The sequence below is a fragment of the Adelges cooleyi genome, unplaced genomic scaffold (assembly GCF_023614345.1).
Source record: "Adelges cooleyi isolate 19-005CV unplaced genomic scaffold, UGA_ACOO_1.1 ACOO_flye_CR_arks_rails_tigmint_CR_PRNA_574, whole genome shotgun sequence".
Taxonomy (NCBI): Eukaryota; Metazoa; Arthropoda; class Insecta; order Hemiptera; family Adelgidae; genus Adelges; species Adelges cooleyi.
The window spans coordinates 1,147,955-1,165,696 of NW_026096268.1; the positions used below are offsets into that span (position 1 = coordinate 1,147,955).

Below are 17,742 nucleotides of genomic sequence, written 5' to 3' on the forward strand. Positions count from 1 at the left end.
TACACTGTCATGCTAAATTAAAAAAAAAAAAATTTGTATTTTATATTTAACGTAATATATTTGATGCGATTAAAAATCGCTGATAATATGTGCATATTTAAGTCAAAAATAACCATTTATATATAAAATATTCACAGAAAAATAAATTTCTAATAAGAATAATATCTAAAATAAAACTAAATCAAAAAGAAACAGTAACAAAAATAATCTTATCTATGGGTAATTACATTAAAAAAAAAAAAACAACTAATAGGATAAAAATGGTGAGAATGAAAATAAATATTGTAATTGTATCAGTGTTACAATTTGAATGTAACTATACACAAATAAAATACGTAATAATAATAATAAAATTACTCTGTCATAGGTACGTGATTCTTAGTTAAAAATACATACATAATACCTCGCCCATAATAGTAGTATGTCATAATAATATGTAAGCGGTAAATGTATATAATTAAAAACTGGTTAACTTCTTTAATAACTTTCTAAAAAAATAAAGTATTATTAATATCCAACAATTATTATCCTGCACTAAATGTCAATTATATTTGTCAGTCTTAGGTATTAATAAGAAAATTTTAAAATTAACATGAGAGTAAATTTTTTGGAATGTATGGTTTCACTAACAGAACACTATTATAAACTAAATGTATGGATTCCTATTTTCATCTAAAAATGTTATCAAAATCAACCAACAGTGCCTCGATCACCATGTTTTGTTGCATCAAGTCGATGGCCATGTTGGTAGACTCTGTTTCTGGCCACATGAGAGTTGGCCCGAAAACAATAGCTAAATTCGGTATTTGCATGCGATTAAACTCTTTGTAACTGGTCACCCTAAAAAATATAAAAACAAAATAATTTACTGAAAAACTAAAAAATTGTTTATATTACTTCAATAAGTGTTTTAATAGGAATTTTAGGGTATCATAGTTTGGTGCTGGTAACGATTTTGTTATGTCACGAAAATGCAACAACTTGTCTTTCCGACTATGACTTACTGAAAAATAACAAACACATATTTAATATTATCTCATAATAGTATAATATCTCATATTTAGTTTAAAGAAAAATTTGTTGTCGTTTTATTTGTTACTAAAATATATTCATAATAATTTTATATTAAAATTAAATAAATACAAAAATCTAAGGTTTAAGTCTTGACTTGCTGTGTCTTTGAAACAAAAAGGTTAGATCAAAACCAAAGTTCAATGGGACACATTAAATTAGGATCACACTTATCCAATGATTGTGTTGAACCCATAATAATTAGTTAGTATTCAAAAGAAAATATATTAAATATTTGTCCAAACCTGGTAATTATTAAAATAAAAACTCAAATTATAAATAAAATTGTATTTTTAGTTATGTCTAATTTACTTATATAGATAAATAAATGTGAAATGAGAATCTTTATCACAGGTTGGCTCTAGAACCGCTTATCCGATCATCATGCGGATTTTTCAACTTATGAGCACACCGCGGAGTAGGCTTTAGATTTAGTTTAAAATGTAAAATGTACAAAAAAATTAACAGCTTGGATGGGATTTAAACTTTGAGCTCCTGTGTGCTACTACATCTCTACTAATTTTTGTTTTTACAACACTAGTGTTACTTAAATATAAAACTAATGCAAAGAAATAGTCAATCGTTAAAAATATATGAAACAAATTTATTAAAAACCAAAATACTTTTTAAATGTTTTGTTTCTGTATACTTACTTCCAGCAGAAATTGCTTTACGGAAAGAGTGATAAGGTATTAATGGTTCTTTGAGTTCTCTGAAGAATAATTTTAGAGCACCCGTTAGTACGTGTACATCCTCTTCTTGGTCAATGACCGACAAATTATTTTGATCAACTTGTAGTCGTATCTTTTGTACTTGTGACAGGTTACCCGATGCACGGTACAATCCGTCAGTCTTCAAGTTTTCTTCGCTACTTTCAATAACAGTTATACATCGCTGCACAAAAGCTGGAACACGGGGATGTTCGGTACCGACTACTTGTTCTAAAAAACACCCGAAAGCAGCCTCATCTACAAAAAATAGATAGGTAAAATTATAATTCATATTTTTATAGATTAAAATATTGAAAGAAGTACCTTTCCATATTCCTTTTTTAACCAAAGACTCCATTGTAGGCCGTCGATGGAAAAATTTGCGTAAACGAGCTTTTATTTTAGTTTGACGTTCCATATTGTTTGATGTTAGGTCTTCAATGCTTCCTCCATCCTTGAGTTTCACTACAAAAAATAAAGTTTTAAAATTATCAATTGCTAAAACCAACCATGACTTTATCATCTTCCTATACTTAGCAAAAATACTTTAGTAATAATAAAAATATACAAATTGAAAACAAATTTACAAAAAAACTATCTCGTCAGTAAAATAGAATAGATATAATAGTGATTACATGTAATCTAATCATTGCTCGGCAGACTTCACATCATTTTTATTAAACTAAATTGATAAACACACTCATTTTTCCTGTTTTATTATCTCCCTACCCTTCACAGGATGTGACCTTAATGCACATTGTGTTAACTAGTGTGTCCTAAACTGACTAAATAAGTTGTGGGTAACTTACATTTTAGGGATTTATTTCTACTGAGTTTGGTATTGCCCTTTTCAGTATCCGGTGAGTCTTTGGATCGAGCGTTGGGCATCCGTGGATATGTGTCAAAACTACTCGGCTAGAATAATAACAATACAAAAACACTAAGTATGAAAACATTTAGTCCATAGTATTATTATTATTTAGTCTATATCTGGCGGTATTAAATATGTAATAATAATTATTTACTAGATTCGATATGGCTGCTTGTATAGCGCTGACCCAAGATTGAGCTTGAACGTTGCATTCGTCCTGAAACAACACTTGTGTCCCGAGTACTGTGCTGATAACATACACATTTTTGCGACTGGATACCTTGTCAGCTGGGTAAACTAAAGCACCATTTAGATCAACGGAGAGTTCCGGTCTTCCGTTGCCATTTTTCTATAAATAAACATTTTTCCAATTAATGGCTGTAAAACAGACCAAATTGATTATTTTTATTTTACCATCGCTAAAAACGATTTGGCATCTTTGAAAAACAACAAAAATAGTTCGGTAAGTATAACATGTGATGTTGTCCAATTTTTTCTGAGGCGTTTGCCGTTTTCAGTCATTTTTGTTCGATTCAATGGGCCTTCTTTTAGAACGCACTACAAGAAGAGACAATACTGGTTAGTATATACTATAAATCAAGGGTTTTAGATTACAATTTTTTTAGTTAGAGAGTAAAATGTTAACTTTGCCTAGAACTCTTACTATAAACCTCACAATAAAATCATCACTTTATTTTTTCTTACTCCTTATACCACCACAAATTGTGTCGGCTATCTTCATTCTCTTCTTTCTACTCTGTCAATAAATTACTGTTATTCCATACTCTTTTTACTATTTTGATTTATAAGATAAAAACAAAGAGCTAGTCAGCCAGCTCAAAATTACCATATGGCCGCCCCAGAGTTGAGGCCAATTTCGAGAGACGTTGGCATGAGGCGTTGATGTGGGACTTCTGAAAATATAATCAATACCACTTAAATGATTAAAACACAATTTTTTTTATGGCCCCCTCCCCTCTAACAAAAACAACAGGTATTTACTTCGATTCGTCATCTTTTTTTTCGTGACTGCTTTTGTTTGACCGTAATGACGACGACGAGTCCTCCAAGTCCGCTTTAGCTGTAGGTGTAGTAGGACTTTGGTCATTGGTGGTCGCACTACTATTGTCACCGCCGCCACCACCACCAGCTTCGGGCAAATTCCACGAGGACTCATTGCTATTCTCTTCGAAGTAATACGACCTGCCTTCAAAGTCTTTCGATGTGAACCACTGAAAACCAAAAGACAAAAACACGTTAATCATAAAACACACTCAAAGGAAAAAGTACCTAGTCGCTTTCTTCCCCAATACACAATTCCACCTCCCCCAATGGACATATGAATCAGATGTAACATCATAACAGTACTGAAGTAACGATGATACTAATATATCAATCACATTGAACTGATGAAATGTCTATCAGTATATACCATCATTACATTAAGTTAGAAATTCAGAACATTTTTACTCGTAATAGAAGTAATAAGTCAGAAGAGTACATTTTTCATAGCTTAAAATGTCGAGCCCGTCCACCTAATGTCTAACAGAATAGTTAATAGGTTCACTTTAGTTAAGACTATGGTCATCAATAAGTTACTGCCGACAGTCAGAAATCTGTTGAGCGTCGTCTACCACGTCGTTCGCAGTGTCTTTCTACCTCGAACTGTTGCTCGTCGCCGTCGTCTTCTGTGTCTTCATCGTAAAAAGCGTTTTCCCACAACTCTCTTCTCCAAGCGTTAACGTCGGTCCACAGCACTTCGCAGGTGTCGGACGTCTCTTCCGCAGCGGTGTCCATTGGCGAGCACGACGGCCGTCCACAGTCTTCGTCGGCCACGTCGAGACACTCCAAGTCCGACGAAACGCTGGTGGCGGTCGACTCGAAATCGAACAGGTCGTCGACGACAGAGTCCATCACCGAATGCGAGCCGGCCGACCGGACCCACGACGGTTCGTGTTCTTCAGCCACCGTGTACCTGAGGCGCTGCAGCCACCTGACCACGTCCGCTTCCATGGTCGCCACAACAACGCTAACGAAAACGGATGACAATGATTTTCGTCACCAAACACTTCCGTCGATAAGAACATGACATGACAGTAGCCGCATCCGCGTTTGGAAACGCACTAACTAGAGTAATCGACACACGCCGACACCAACGGGAGCATCACACACACACACACACAGATCGGCGCTTATTGTCTTTATGACATCACGACAGTCGTTATTATGGTGATGATGATTATTATTATTATTATAGCGCTGGCGACGACTGCGATAGAGAGAAGCGCACTTTGCACGAGAAGCGGAAAGGCGGTTGCTTCTCTATTGGCTCGCAAAACTGTTGGCATTTTTAAATGCCATGACCCGGTTATTTTTACTCGCGATAACAATATTAACCTTTAAAACTATATAATTATAATACAGGAAACAAAAAAAAAAAACATAGAAAACGCAGACAAAAATTAGTAGACGTACGTTAAATTTCATCAAAGGACAAGGCGAATAGGATCGGAAAACAAGCATTTTCAAAATATGGAATACACCATAGGATTTAGAAGTGACGATGGCTTAAAAGACCCGTCAGACATTGTAAATCATCAATTTTATTCATCCTCTAAGCTACTTAAAAAAAAAAAAACATGTTTTTTTCCACAAAACGAATCATTACTTTATAGATAAATTGTTTTATTTGCTTTGTTCTTTTGTAATGCGTTTCATTCATACACGTTATATGCGCATTATACTTATTGTGTCTGATTATTTAATTTTTCAATTACCGGTAGTCGGTACAAGAAAAGTTATACAAAATTACAAAGAACTAAACATGTATAAAAAACAAAAACATTCATGAACAGTTATGACCGCGGTTACATTACATAGACGACTATGCCACAATATTAAGACACGATTATATTATAATATACCAAATTATTTGAAAAGAAAATAGATTACTAGAGAAGAGGACTTAGATCATTTTAGTGGTGCCGTGACGGTTAATACTATGTATGTAATATATTAATCAATCGTTATTTAATTGTATACCAGGAGGCAAATTAATAATAAAATAAAAATGTATTGTCAATAGTAAAATAAAAATAATTATTGTTCCAAGTTTTATAACAGCTAAGACGCTAATTCAGATTTTGATTCTGTTAACATGAATTCTCAACAATTTATACAAGGGATTTACTTATTTATACAGCTTATCCACATGTGATTAAGATATTGCCTTAATATTTTAGATGCTGGGTTAAAGCCCCTTAAAATAAATATAATATATATAATAGCAGTACGAAATTAGATGTTTTAATTTTTGATCTAGGTACCGTTTTGCAAACCACATTACAAGTATTTATGAAATCTACTACTGTAAGACTAAACGTTTATATTATGATAAAAGTTAAATGTTTTTATTTCTAAAAAAATAATATGACATCAATCAACAGCGTTGTAAACTCTACATTACTCTCATAATTATTAAATATATATTATAGGTACTATTAACGATTAGTATTATATAAAAATCGTCAATGGTAAGTTTTTAATTATGATTATTAGAACACGTTAATTCAGATAAGTATTTTAGACAGAAGAAAATTCGTTTACTCTCAGCCTTCGTTAAGAACATAATATAAAACTATACGAATAATGTGCTTATGTGTAGGTTATTTACACATAATTATACTATAATACAATTACATTATATTATATCATTATATATTTTTTAAAATTTATATTAACTATTTCACTGTTATTTATCTACTGGCGCTTAATCTTTATATAATGTATTATTATAATGCATACTGTGATGATTTCTGCTTATAAAAAAAGATCTCTTTCTCTTTCGGTTTTTTGCAGTTGAATAAAATGCATAAAACCGCAAATCGAAAATTTGGAAAAATTTCCAATAGCGACTATGATACGAATAGGAGAACCGGTTTTTATATATGATACATTTATGAACCATTTGACTAATTTTTGTCAAAACTTGTTCGGTAATAAAACTTATTTTCATGATATGCATAATAAATAATCAAGCTTCAGCAATGGGACTTAAACACATTATAAAGTATATTCGTAGACTTTATCAAGATTTATATTTATAAATTAGACTACGCTGCTAGTTACAGGCATGTATATGCTACACGAATAATGTAAATTTACATAATACATATATTAATTGTAAAAAGGATATTAAAACCGGAAAAAAATGAAAGGATTCAAACAGATGCATCTCGGTTGACTTAATTTTTATTTACCTTGGTGATTATTTTAAATACTACAAATAAGTAGTACCCATTACCCACGTCCACGAGTAGCCTTGATGAGTATATTTGTTCGAATATTCGCCGTGTCCCAGATTAATAAACATTAAAGATGATAATTGATAATAAAATTAAATTTGTATAAATAAAAGGCCATAAAAAAATTGATAACTTGAATAATACAGTTAATAATTATTATCGCCTAGGTTGAATTAGAAACGGCTGGCAATGTTGATAAGAAATCGAGCGACGATATGCATATTAGAAAAAGTAAATCACAAATATTTAATATTATCTTTTACACTATACCTAATATATTCGTATTAAGCTTTTATTAGAAATCATAATTAGTATATTTTATACAATCGGCGCAGATATTATCATTGTAATAATCCTAAGCGAGTGCAGTTGTTTTATGTTGCAAAGTATGCAGTAAATTAAAATAAAAGTGAAAATTAATACACATTTTTTATAATCTGTTAAATCAACAGGTTTGGTATAGCATGTGAAACGTGTATTATCAATTACTACATAAGCCAAACGTTATACACGTTAATGACCATACTAATAATAATTATGTTATATTATTATTATAGATACAAAAGAGGTTTACAGATATTGTAAACTAATATCATGTAATAACCAATCATAATTTATTTATTAAATAATAAATCATTTTTGACGTCAGTATGAAGATTAGAGACAAACCGCAGGATTACACGAATTTTTACTCATTCTAAAGTAAAATATATTCGGATATTAGTAGTTTTAGATAAAAAAGAAACATTATTTAAAACGTTTGAAATACGACAATTTTGTATAAAACCCTGGGTTTACAGGCTTAACTACAGACGATCGTTCAATCGAAACACGAGCCCGCATAAGAGCCCGCGTACGCTACAGTTATTTTTATGAGCATAATTTATTGTATATATATATATATATTTTTTTTTTTATTAAACAGTCATCGCGTCACACCGCCTTTATTAATTATGGAAGGGTAAAGTTCATATAGAGTTTCATTGCATCGACAGAAGTAAATCATACCTAGCTACCATTCACAAACAGTGGTCGACATCATCAGGAAACAGCTAACGTCATTTTTTCAGCCCCACCAAACCTGATAATGCTAAAAGTTACGTGTTGAAATTGGAGCGCCTAAGAAATATTTATTTGTTCTATAAAAACTGTGCCGTGTTACATTTTGTATTTTAGCCCCGATGCAAATCTTGGGTTTTAATTGTCTGTATCCCTCATGTGTATTAAGGATTGCAGTATAGCCAATTTTCGTAAAACCTCTTGATCTTTGCATCATTTTCCAATTTTCCAAAAAAATCTTCTTACTACTCCTTATTAGATTATACACATTTTTGTTTATTGAAACAAATACAGCTATAAAATAAATAAATCATTGATATAAATTACGCTTAATTCTCATTGTAACTTAATTATTTTGGCCATCGTTATGTTAATTTAGAGGCAAATCAGACATTGTACTTTGTCTTTGATTAGAGAAATCTATTATCCGTCAAATATTTAAACCGCCGTTGATTGAATAAAAAATGTAAATATACTATGACTCATTTCCTAAGCGTTTTATCAAAACCGACCCATATTTATTTTAAATTATATAATGAAAATTATTTTCATTAACTTAACATTTTATTACTAAAATGTATACTCAACCCTCCACTCCCCAGCAAAAATAAAACTCTTGAGACATATTTTGTAGAAAGGACAATTCTGGATTCGAGTAATGATTAGTGGAAAATTACCAAAAAATATGAGCTTTATTGGAATAATTAAGCAAACACAAACCAACTTAATTGGGCTGGGATTTTTTAAAGATATAGGATTTATAACTGAAATAAATCACTTATTTTGATTATCAATAGTCGATGGGGCCCACCAAATAAACGCTTTATTTTATTTTGTGACTTTAGAATTCTATAAACTGAAACATAGCTTTTTCCATTACACACGACATCATTATTTTTAAACTATCTTTCATATTATATATATTTCAGACCATCTTTGCTCAGTCACTCTAAATGTCTACCTCGACATTCTCGTTTCGCTACATTAATCGTATGTTCTATTTTCATATCAACTGACCAGCATTTACAACAGTTCATACATCCAAATAGAAACGAATGATAATATTATAGCATAGACTATATCATATAGGATTAGACCGTAACTAAGTCAAAACCCATTATAACATAATGTAAAAGTGAGGGGAAAGGAAAATATTAGGCAGTAATCAAACTAGCAAGAACTTAAAGTTTACTAAGTAGAAATAATATAACCATGTTTTGGGATACATTTGAGGTGTCATTTGGTTTTCATTTAGCCAATTAAGAATAAGTATAAACGAAATGTGAGAATGCTCACCCTATTTTATATTACATCAAAATTCAGCTATACATCTAGATGATTTCAATAACATAATATTTGACTCGCTTTATTGCCTTACTATCAATCAAAATTTACAATTGTCATTCCTGACCTTAAACATTGATTTTATAATAGGTTATCTGTTATATTTATGTTTTAAAATCAATGCTTAACACGCATTTAAAATAGTCCGCTGACTCTTTAAATTAAGTTTAAGTCGTATAACTTATTTCATACTAGTAACTTAAGACTTTACAAGTGCTACTTTGATGAACTCTGACCTAATATTAATTGTACTACAATAGTTATCAATTTTTTACTAATTTTTTACTAGTACTTTATTTATACATATTATAACAGTAATATAATTACTAAATGTTATAAGTCACATTACATTAATGTCCAAATTTCAGATCAATAACCACGGAAGTCGGGTAAGTTTTTATTTGTTATTAATATTTTAAAGATTCATTTTGCGATCAAGTTACAAAATTCATTAAGCCTGTATCCTTAAGTAAAATTCAGTAAAATAGTCAGGTTTAAAAAAAGTATGCATTCCGCATTCTAATATTATGTATTCCCTCCTTAGAACAAACACTGTTGTTAAATCAACTCCGAAGCTACAAAAAATTATAATTTTATGACAAAATGAAAATTTTTCTCAAACACACCATAATCATTACTACTATGAAGTAAGCATATACTTTGGTAAAGGGTAAAAAATATATAAGGAGGGTTATAAGAAGGTAAAAAAAAAAGAGGGACATAGTTTTTGGCGTAATTGGGTAGTAATTTGTTCAGTAACTGTGTAAACTAAATATTAATTAAGTGATGTATATATCTATTACCTTAGCTCCGGTCGACCGATTAACGAAGCACGGCAGTCCAGACGATGGGTCGGCTTGCATTATCCATCCGGCTGGCGTGTCGCCGATGGGTTTCTTCTCTTTAGGCGCGGGCGTGAAGTTGCTGTCGTTGGGTTCGTACTCTTCGTTGAGTTCGGCCAGTGGCGAAGAACTCTGACTGCCTGAATTAATGACGCCCACGCTACTGTGGCGGCTGATGCTTCCCTTGTCCTCCTGCGACGTGAGAAAATTAAGTAATTTAAACCCTATATTTATGAGTAAATACCAAACATTTGATAGGCTTAAACAAATAAAACCGACGGTTTTTTTCCCTAACTGATAGGGAAACAAAAAATGTATAGTAGGTATGAATTACTCACGTCGACGACGCAACGTCGTTTGGGCGACGACCAAGTGCGTTCGCAGGTCTTGGCGTTGTAGTAGAATGGTCGATTGCTGTCGTCGGTGGAATACTTGTACCAGGAGCCAAACATGTGCTCACCCTGACCGTGCACGGCGTTGGCGTCGGGCACGGGCGGAGAAATGTTTCGCACCGGGTAACGTTTCGCATAGGAGTCGACCTAAAACGGAGGGAAAAAATTGAATTACTGTTAAAAAAGTAAGCGTACGTATTATCAAGAAGAAAAACGAGAGCAGTGGAAGAGGGGACGGAGTGGCTAAGTGAGGTAGAGATGGTCAAATGTCTGGAAATCTAAAATAGCTTTAATGAAAAAGCTTTGATACAAACAAGCAGGCAGTAACAAAAAATCTCTATTACAACGTTAGTTGTCAAGAAATGGGAAATCGTACGTACATTTGTGCAAAAAAGTAAAAACATTCCAAAAATATTGTGGTTTTATGTACGGTTCATTACTCAATATGTCTTATAAGTTATAAATTATAATTATATAAGATTGATCTAATATCCAAATTTTTAATAGATACTATCATTGTAATTGTAATTTATAACTGAATCATGTTGTACCCAAATGTATTTTTAAGTACTTTATAGTTTTGTCATTGATTTTTAATTATACAGATAATGCGGTGCGCGGTGCTGTACACAAGAACGCCGAACGAATTTATGCGGGATTCCAGCCGTTAACAGAGGTACCCTCGTTAGAGTTAATCATCCGCAAGTCCAAAAATTAAGACGATGGTTCCTCTGTTGACGGCGGGAATCCCGCATAAAATCTGTCGCTGTTCATGTGTACGATGCCGCTAATATGTATACTAAAGAAACAATGGTTTTATAAACGTATCAAGATTGTATCTCATATCAATAATCAGCCCTCCCTAGGTACTAATTAAAATTTTGTAAAGAAAAAGTATTGCAATAAGGGAGTAATTTTTACGGTCAATTTTAGTCATCAAAATTGATACTAGAGAAATATATTATTTTTCGATTTCGACAGGAAAACAGTGGGATTTTTCCAACTGCGGTAACGTTCCTTCGGTATACGATTTCTATATGGAACCGTTTTTTGAAGAAATCGGAGCAACAATTAAAACGTTTTGTCGTGAGTCCAGACACAAAAGAAAAAAACACATCATTACCAAAAAAACAACAGCTACCTTCCGAGGTCCGCACGGAAGCTACAAAAAAACGTCTGCGCCTCGATGTGGGTCGCGTTCAATGTAGTCAAAACAAATCGGATCCCCGTGTAATAAAAATATAATAATGCGGTTGTAAATGTATAAATGGACGCGAGTGAAAATAGTAGAACAGGCAGATTTTCACGGTTAATTAAATCCGGGCGAATATTGTTTTCCATCGGCGTTTTTTTATATACATTTTTTTCTATTTTGTTTTTTTTTATTTTTACTCTCTTTCCGTCGTGTATTAGGACGAGTCGAGGAAACCATTACACGTGAAAGCGACGTGGACGATCAAATTGATTATAAATAAGTGAAAATTCTACACAGTTTGTTGTGCCCAACAGCGCAGACGATTGAGTAACACCGTCTGAAGACCGATTCCGATGACGTTATAATACTATTTTATGTTAATCCTGGTTATATCTAGGAACACGGAAAGTTTTGGGCAACTTTGTTTTGTTTATTTGTACAATAATAAGTATCTAATATTATAATTATTAATATTGTTGTTTTGATCGATCGAACAGAACGAATTCGCGTTTAAAAATAAAAAAATAGCGTTTCAAATGTAGCGATTTCCTCCCACAAGTCGTTATTACGTCTATTAGATATGTTTTTTTTTAATTTCTCGCTGTTATTTAATTTCATTAGTATAACACAATATGCTTTTAACTGATTAAACATCAACTGTTCCATAAAAAAAAATATTTTTCAAGATAACAACCATTTGAATTGTCGCCCGAGATAGAATTAATAGCTACAATTAATAACAGACGATAAAAAAAATAGCAGAGTTAAAATATTAAAAATTGCAAATCACAAAGTAAATATAGCTTTGTCGTTGTTGTTGGTTTTACTTTACCGTTAAATGCACTCGATAAAAGTCAGAATGTTTTTGGAACTACTCGAAAAGTCGCTAAAAAAAGTACATTTTTGAAAAATAATTTGTAATGTGAATAACTGTTGCATTGTTGTGTTATACAAGTAATAATATATTAATAAAGACATTGCACAAATAACAATAATATAAAGGGAATTAATTGATTTAAACAACTACAAAAAATATCAGACATTACTAAATTTGAGTTTAAGGAAAATTGTGCTTTATTACCCGTTTTTAATACAAATCATCTAAATTCTAGTGTAAAATCTAAAACGTAGCACATTTACCAAGTCATTTACATATGTTTTTCGACTACATAATCAAATATTTACTAAAAATAGACGTTATATTATGTTAAATAGTCAATATTTAAGATTATTCTGATTGAAAGCGATATTCGAAGTTTTAATTACAACTAACATCAAACATCTATTGTAGTTATAATAATTAATATTTTTTACATTTAAAACAAATATGGTTTGTTTTTTTTAAGAGCGACTAAAAATAGTTAGGCAATTTTTTACGTCTAACCATTAATAATGCGTATTGTGTGACATTAAACATTCGGCTGCTCTCAATTTATAACGAAGGTCAGTTTATTGGTTATCTACCAGTTAAAAAAATTATTATAATTAAAAACGCATGACTTTGCTTATCAGTTTGCAACTGTTTGTTTTGGTGTAATAAATAGAAGAAATGTTTTTTTTACGCTGGTTATTCTATATTTAAAGGTAAAAAAAATCCCAAAGGTTTACAAACCCCAAATCGCTCATTAAATATATTTGATTTCTTAATTATACATTCGTTAGATAGTCATTGGAGGAAGAAAGAAATACGATAGGTAGACAGAACAGTATTTAGGGCATTGTATGGAAATGGTATTATTATCAACAAAATTAAACGACTAATGAAAAATTGTTTGAAGACGCAGTGTACAGAATATACGTCTAACGAAACTGTATCAAAAGTATAACAACAATTTTCGAAGATTCCCACTAATTAAATTTTTTTTTGGATTTATCTAAGTAGTAGTTTATTTAAGTAGACGTGCTCGTATTTAAACTTTGGGGCTTAATGAGTAGGTACTAAGATTTACTGGCATAATGAGTAAGTGGTCATCATAATTATTACCGCTTGCAGATTCATAAGGCTATAAGAGATAAGTCAATGTTTTTCTACATAATTGTCATTTAAGAAGCAACACCAATATTAAACAGAAATTTTAGCTCTAAAGAATTAAGTTTAATTTAAATTAATTAAAAATGAATTCACTCGGTATAATTATTATTCTACCTACTTTTTAATAATTATTACCTTTATTTATTTTTTCCTACATTTTTTTTTTTGGTTGGTTAGTTGGTTTATGATTAGGTTTGAGTAGTGTGTAGATAATAGGTAGGGAGTATACAAGCGGTAAGAACATCGGTATTGACCGCCCTCTAAAAATCCCGGGTGGTCACTCATAGGCCGTACGGAATCGAGCAGCGACAGACACAAGTCCTAGATGCCTCAGTGAAAACTGAGGTGACTTGTGAGTGAATTGTAGTGTACAATATTTATTTCTAAATATTTCTAAAATTTAAAAACTTTATGACTACTTTAGACAAAATAAGACAGTTAATATGTTATTTAGTTATTACACCTAAAATTAGAAAGGTGTGAGGTCCTATTATAATACAGAAAATAGTATTTTTTCAAATTACAGGCTAAATAGGGGCTGCATAGGGTGTTCCATACAACTAACTGATGTAGGTAGAAAGGTATTGTAGGTTGCACAAAACATTGAAACCTCTTGCTAGAACTCTGGGCTTAAAACTCCTATTATAAACCCTTAGCCCACCCCTCCCTCGAGTGTCTGAATCCAACACTGATTACGGAAGAGCAAAATAGACATTATTTTTATTTTATTTATTAAGTTTATATATGATGGCATATTCAAGTCAAAATGTAGTTAATTAGTTGTAATTAACCATTACAGAATGACAAAGTTAAACTGGGGTGTTCTAAAAAAATGTAATACTCACTCTACGATTTCTAGCCAACGAAGTTCGTTTCTTGGACCCATGTATCCGTAATGAATCTTGATCACTGTCGGTTACACCCAGCGAATCACCATCTAAAAGACTGTCTGTTGATCCACCAGTGAGATCTGCACTAGTGCTATGAGCATCATGTGTCGATGTTGACTTTGACATAATAGAATCACTCATCATTGTCATTGATTCTTCGTCGTCTGGTTTACTTTCATCAATATTGTTACCATTGGTCATGATGTTTTTGGCCCATTTATCACGTTCATGTTTCGTTTTAAAGCTGCCAGTATAGCAAAGTTTATTTTTGGCTAACAGATCATGATTGCCGGGGTCAGGTTTTTCAATATCAGTCAAATTCTTAGTAGATACAGTGGACGGCTTGCGAATGTTTTCAAGTAAATTGTGTACCTTAGAATAATTATCAGCATTTAATGAATCTTGACCCAATGTATTTTTATTTAGAGGCATTGACTTCAATTCAATTTCTTGGGCAAGTTCCTCTAACGAGCTAGACAGTTGTAAAGAAAGCTGCTGTTTAGTATCACATTTTTTAATATTTACTTGACAATAGCCAGAATTTTCTTGGTTAAGTGTAACAACTGTTTTGTTCTTTTTACTTAAAACCGGAGATAGTATATTATTTTCATTTTGAATATCTACACGTTTAATATTGCTAATCACGTCATCAACAAGATTTTCATATTCCACAGGCTCGTTGACATTGACTACAGTTGTGTTTTCTATTGGAATGTTTTCGTAGGAAGGAGTTGAAGGCTTTTCAAAAATTGTCCGTTTCAGTACTTGAGGTTTTTCAAATTTGCTCTTCTCCTCGCTCTTGGCCAAACTAGGCCGACTAGGTGCACGTGGTATTTCTTTAACGAACGTAGCCGGAACATAGAACGGTCGTCCCGAGCTACGTATAACTTGCCACCAATCATCATTGGTTTTTTTTAGTAACAGTAATTTTTCTCCTTCTTTAATGGAAACACACTTATTTTCTCTAGTCTTGTACTCAAAATCGTAAAGGACCCTAACCTTAATGTCCGCAATATCCATTTTGCCACGGTCATTGTAAGATTGACACCTAGAAATAAAAGCAAAAATTAACTAGGGTATCTTATTAGCTATAAAACAGAACAAAAATGAAATAGAGGTTTAAATTTTTTAATTATTTATAATATTAAATACTAATAATAATTTTTATAGATCAACAATAACAACAGTGTTATAATATATTTAACTCAACAATTTCCAATTGTGTGTCAATATATTTTGCTATATTGCTATATTGACTAAAATGTTGGAATCTTAAATAAGAATTTTGCTTAATTTTTTTGGCAATTATTATCGACAGTTATCTAATATCTCAATAATGTCCTATATAGCCAGTGATTTCGTATTTATTACCTAATTACTTATTATTAAATGCTATAGTTGAAATATAATATCTCTACTGCAGGTGTAGTAGTTTTGTTTAATTTTATTACTTTAGAATAACTGTTATTGATTTTTGCACTTGAATAATGTACAATGGCTTCCACAACAAAAATATACACGCCCCTGAGTCTATTAACATCAATTTATATTTTTAAAGCTTGAGGTTTAAATGACAACTACCAAGGCCTTTTTATATTCATTGATTTTTATTATTTTTATTTTTTTTATGACTGCATAAATAAGGGTACAATTTTCTAGTATGTACATTGATTACCAACAAATACAATTATAGATAAAACCAACGCCAATTTAGGACTTATTATATTATATTTATTTTTTACAAATTATCATTTGCGTTCCCGATTTTCGGATTACCATCACTAATATTTACTTAATAACAAAATACAATGAAAAAAAACCCTAAAAAATTGAGTTTATATTGCTACATAGTTTGAAGCAGCTTTAATATACTAACAATATACACCAAGTATTAGTTAATATTATACCTATTTACAGTGTTGTAAGAAATATTTAATATTACATAAGTAGAAAACATATTGAGGTCTCTTAATGTTAACTAAATCAAAATTTAGGATTTTTTCTTACTTGGTTAATAAGAGTTTTAAATATTTAAAATATAATTCAATTAAATAGACCACCTAATAGTTACTATACTATTTTAACATGAATTTCAAGTAATTTAATTATAAAGCTTAACATTTATTTTGTTGTATTTCGGAGAAATGTAAATTAAAATAGTTGATTGCAAATTAAAAAAAATTATTTATTCTTGTGTCTGTTTAATTGAAAAAAAAATTGTGTACATAACAAAGTGAGGTGCAGGACAGACTGTCTATGTAGATAATATGTAAATAATGACGGCTGTAGACAAGAGTATACGGCATACTTAAATGTATAAGCTATGGGTTTAACGGCTTAAAACTATCGAAGGTATAAAGTTGTAATCTGCTTATCAGCAAAACTAAATATGTGTTGTTGACATTATACATACGGTACTGTCATCGTAACGAACAAGACTGTGCAAAAACATACAACTCATTACACGCCACACCTATTAATAATTTCGGAACAAACGCTATAAAAAAATTAGACAACTAGATTACTAGTTTTAGTAAAACCAACATTCCGTGGAAAACGTCTTACCATTTACAGAATGTCGTGCGAAAATCCCATTGTCGACGACCTTGAAGTGGCGGTCGAATATTTTCCCAAAAATCACTTGTTGGCAATCGATGAAAATATCAAAATTCCGGCACAGACGTTGCGTTTTCAATCGATTGGTGGCACATCCACACACACGCACGAACAGTAGACACTTGCGAATGGACGTGACTCACGTCTCACGGGCGCACACAATATAACATGTATTTTCGCGATTTGTTATTGTTCGACCGTGTTGTTGTTGCGATAATAATGAGAGAAAAAAAAATCACCGACCGCACCACGAACATACGCGATTACAGTGTTTTGATATTATTGGCTATTGCACGCGATTTCGGGCGATTGTGACAAGCGGACGCGACGGAATGCCGTCAGATCGCGCTCTGAACGTCACCCCCGTCCGTCGTCGCAAGTTTTTTCACGACACTGGCCGGCTATGATAACACGGT

General features: G+C 31.8%; 1 protein-coding gene across 2 annotated transcripts; it reads right to left on the reverse strand.

Moving 5' to 3' along the window:
* Positions 1-57: 57 nt before the first annotated feature.
* LOC126843702 (rho GTPase-activating protein 12-like) lies at positions 58-17,610 on the reverse strand. Of its 2 annotated transcripts, none has more exons than XM_050581394.1 (13): positions 17,124-17,225; positions 14,666-15,758; positions 10,540-10,740; positions 10,163-10,393; positions 3,655-3,884; positions 3,500-3,566; positions 3,067-3,210; positions 2,807-3,001; positions 2,591-2,696; positions 2,106-2,246; positions 1,725-2,039; positions 898-1,003; positions 58-840 (listed from the first exon to the last, which is right to left on the reverse strand). In XM_050581394.1, exons 1-13 carry the CDS (start codon positions 17,132-17,134, stop codon positions 669-671), a joined length of 3,012 nt encoding a protein of 1,003 aa, XP_050437351.1. In that variant the 5' UTR covers positions 17,135-17,225; the 3' UTR covers positions 58-668. The 2 variants fall into 2 exon arrangements, with proteins under 2 accessions (XP_050437351.1, XP_050437352.1); XM_050581395.1 differs by lacking the exon at positions 17,124-17,225 and adding an exon at positions 17,276-17,610 and having other exon boundaries at positions 59-840.
* Between the last annotated feature and the right edge of the window lie 132 nt (positions 17,611-17,742).

Excerpts from the sequence above, each read along its gene's own strand:
- LOC126843702 (XM_050581394.1), bottom strand. Across the intron at positions 3,002-3,066 it reads CCAAATCGTTTTTAGCGATG|AAAAATGGCAACGGAAGACC; the intron begins GTAAAATAAAAA and ends GTTTATTTATAG. Across the intron at positions 1,004-1,724 it reads TAAAGCAATTTCTGCTGGAA|TAAGTCATAGTCGGAAAGAC; the intron begins GTAAGTATACAG and ends GTTATTTTTCAG.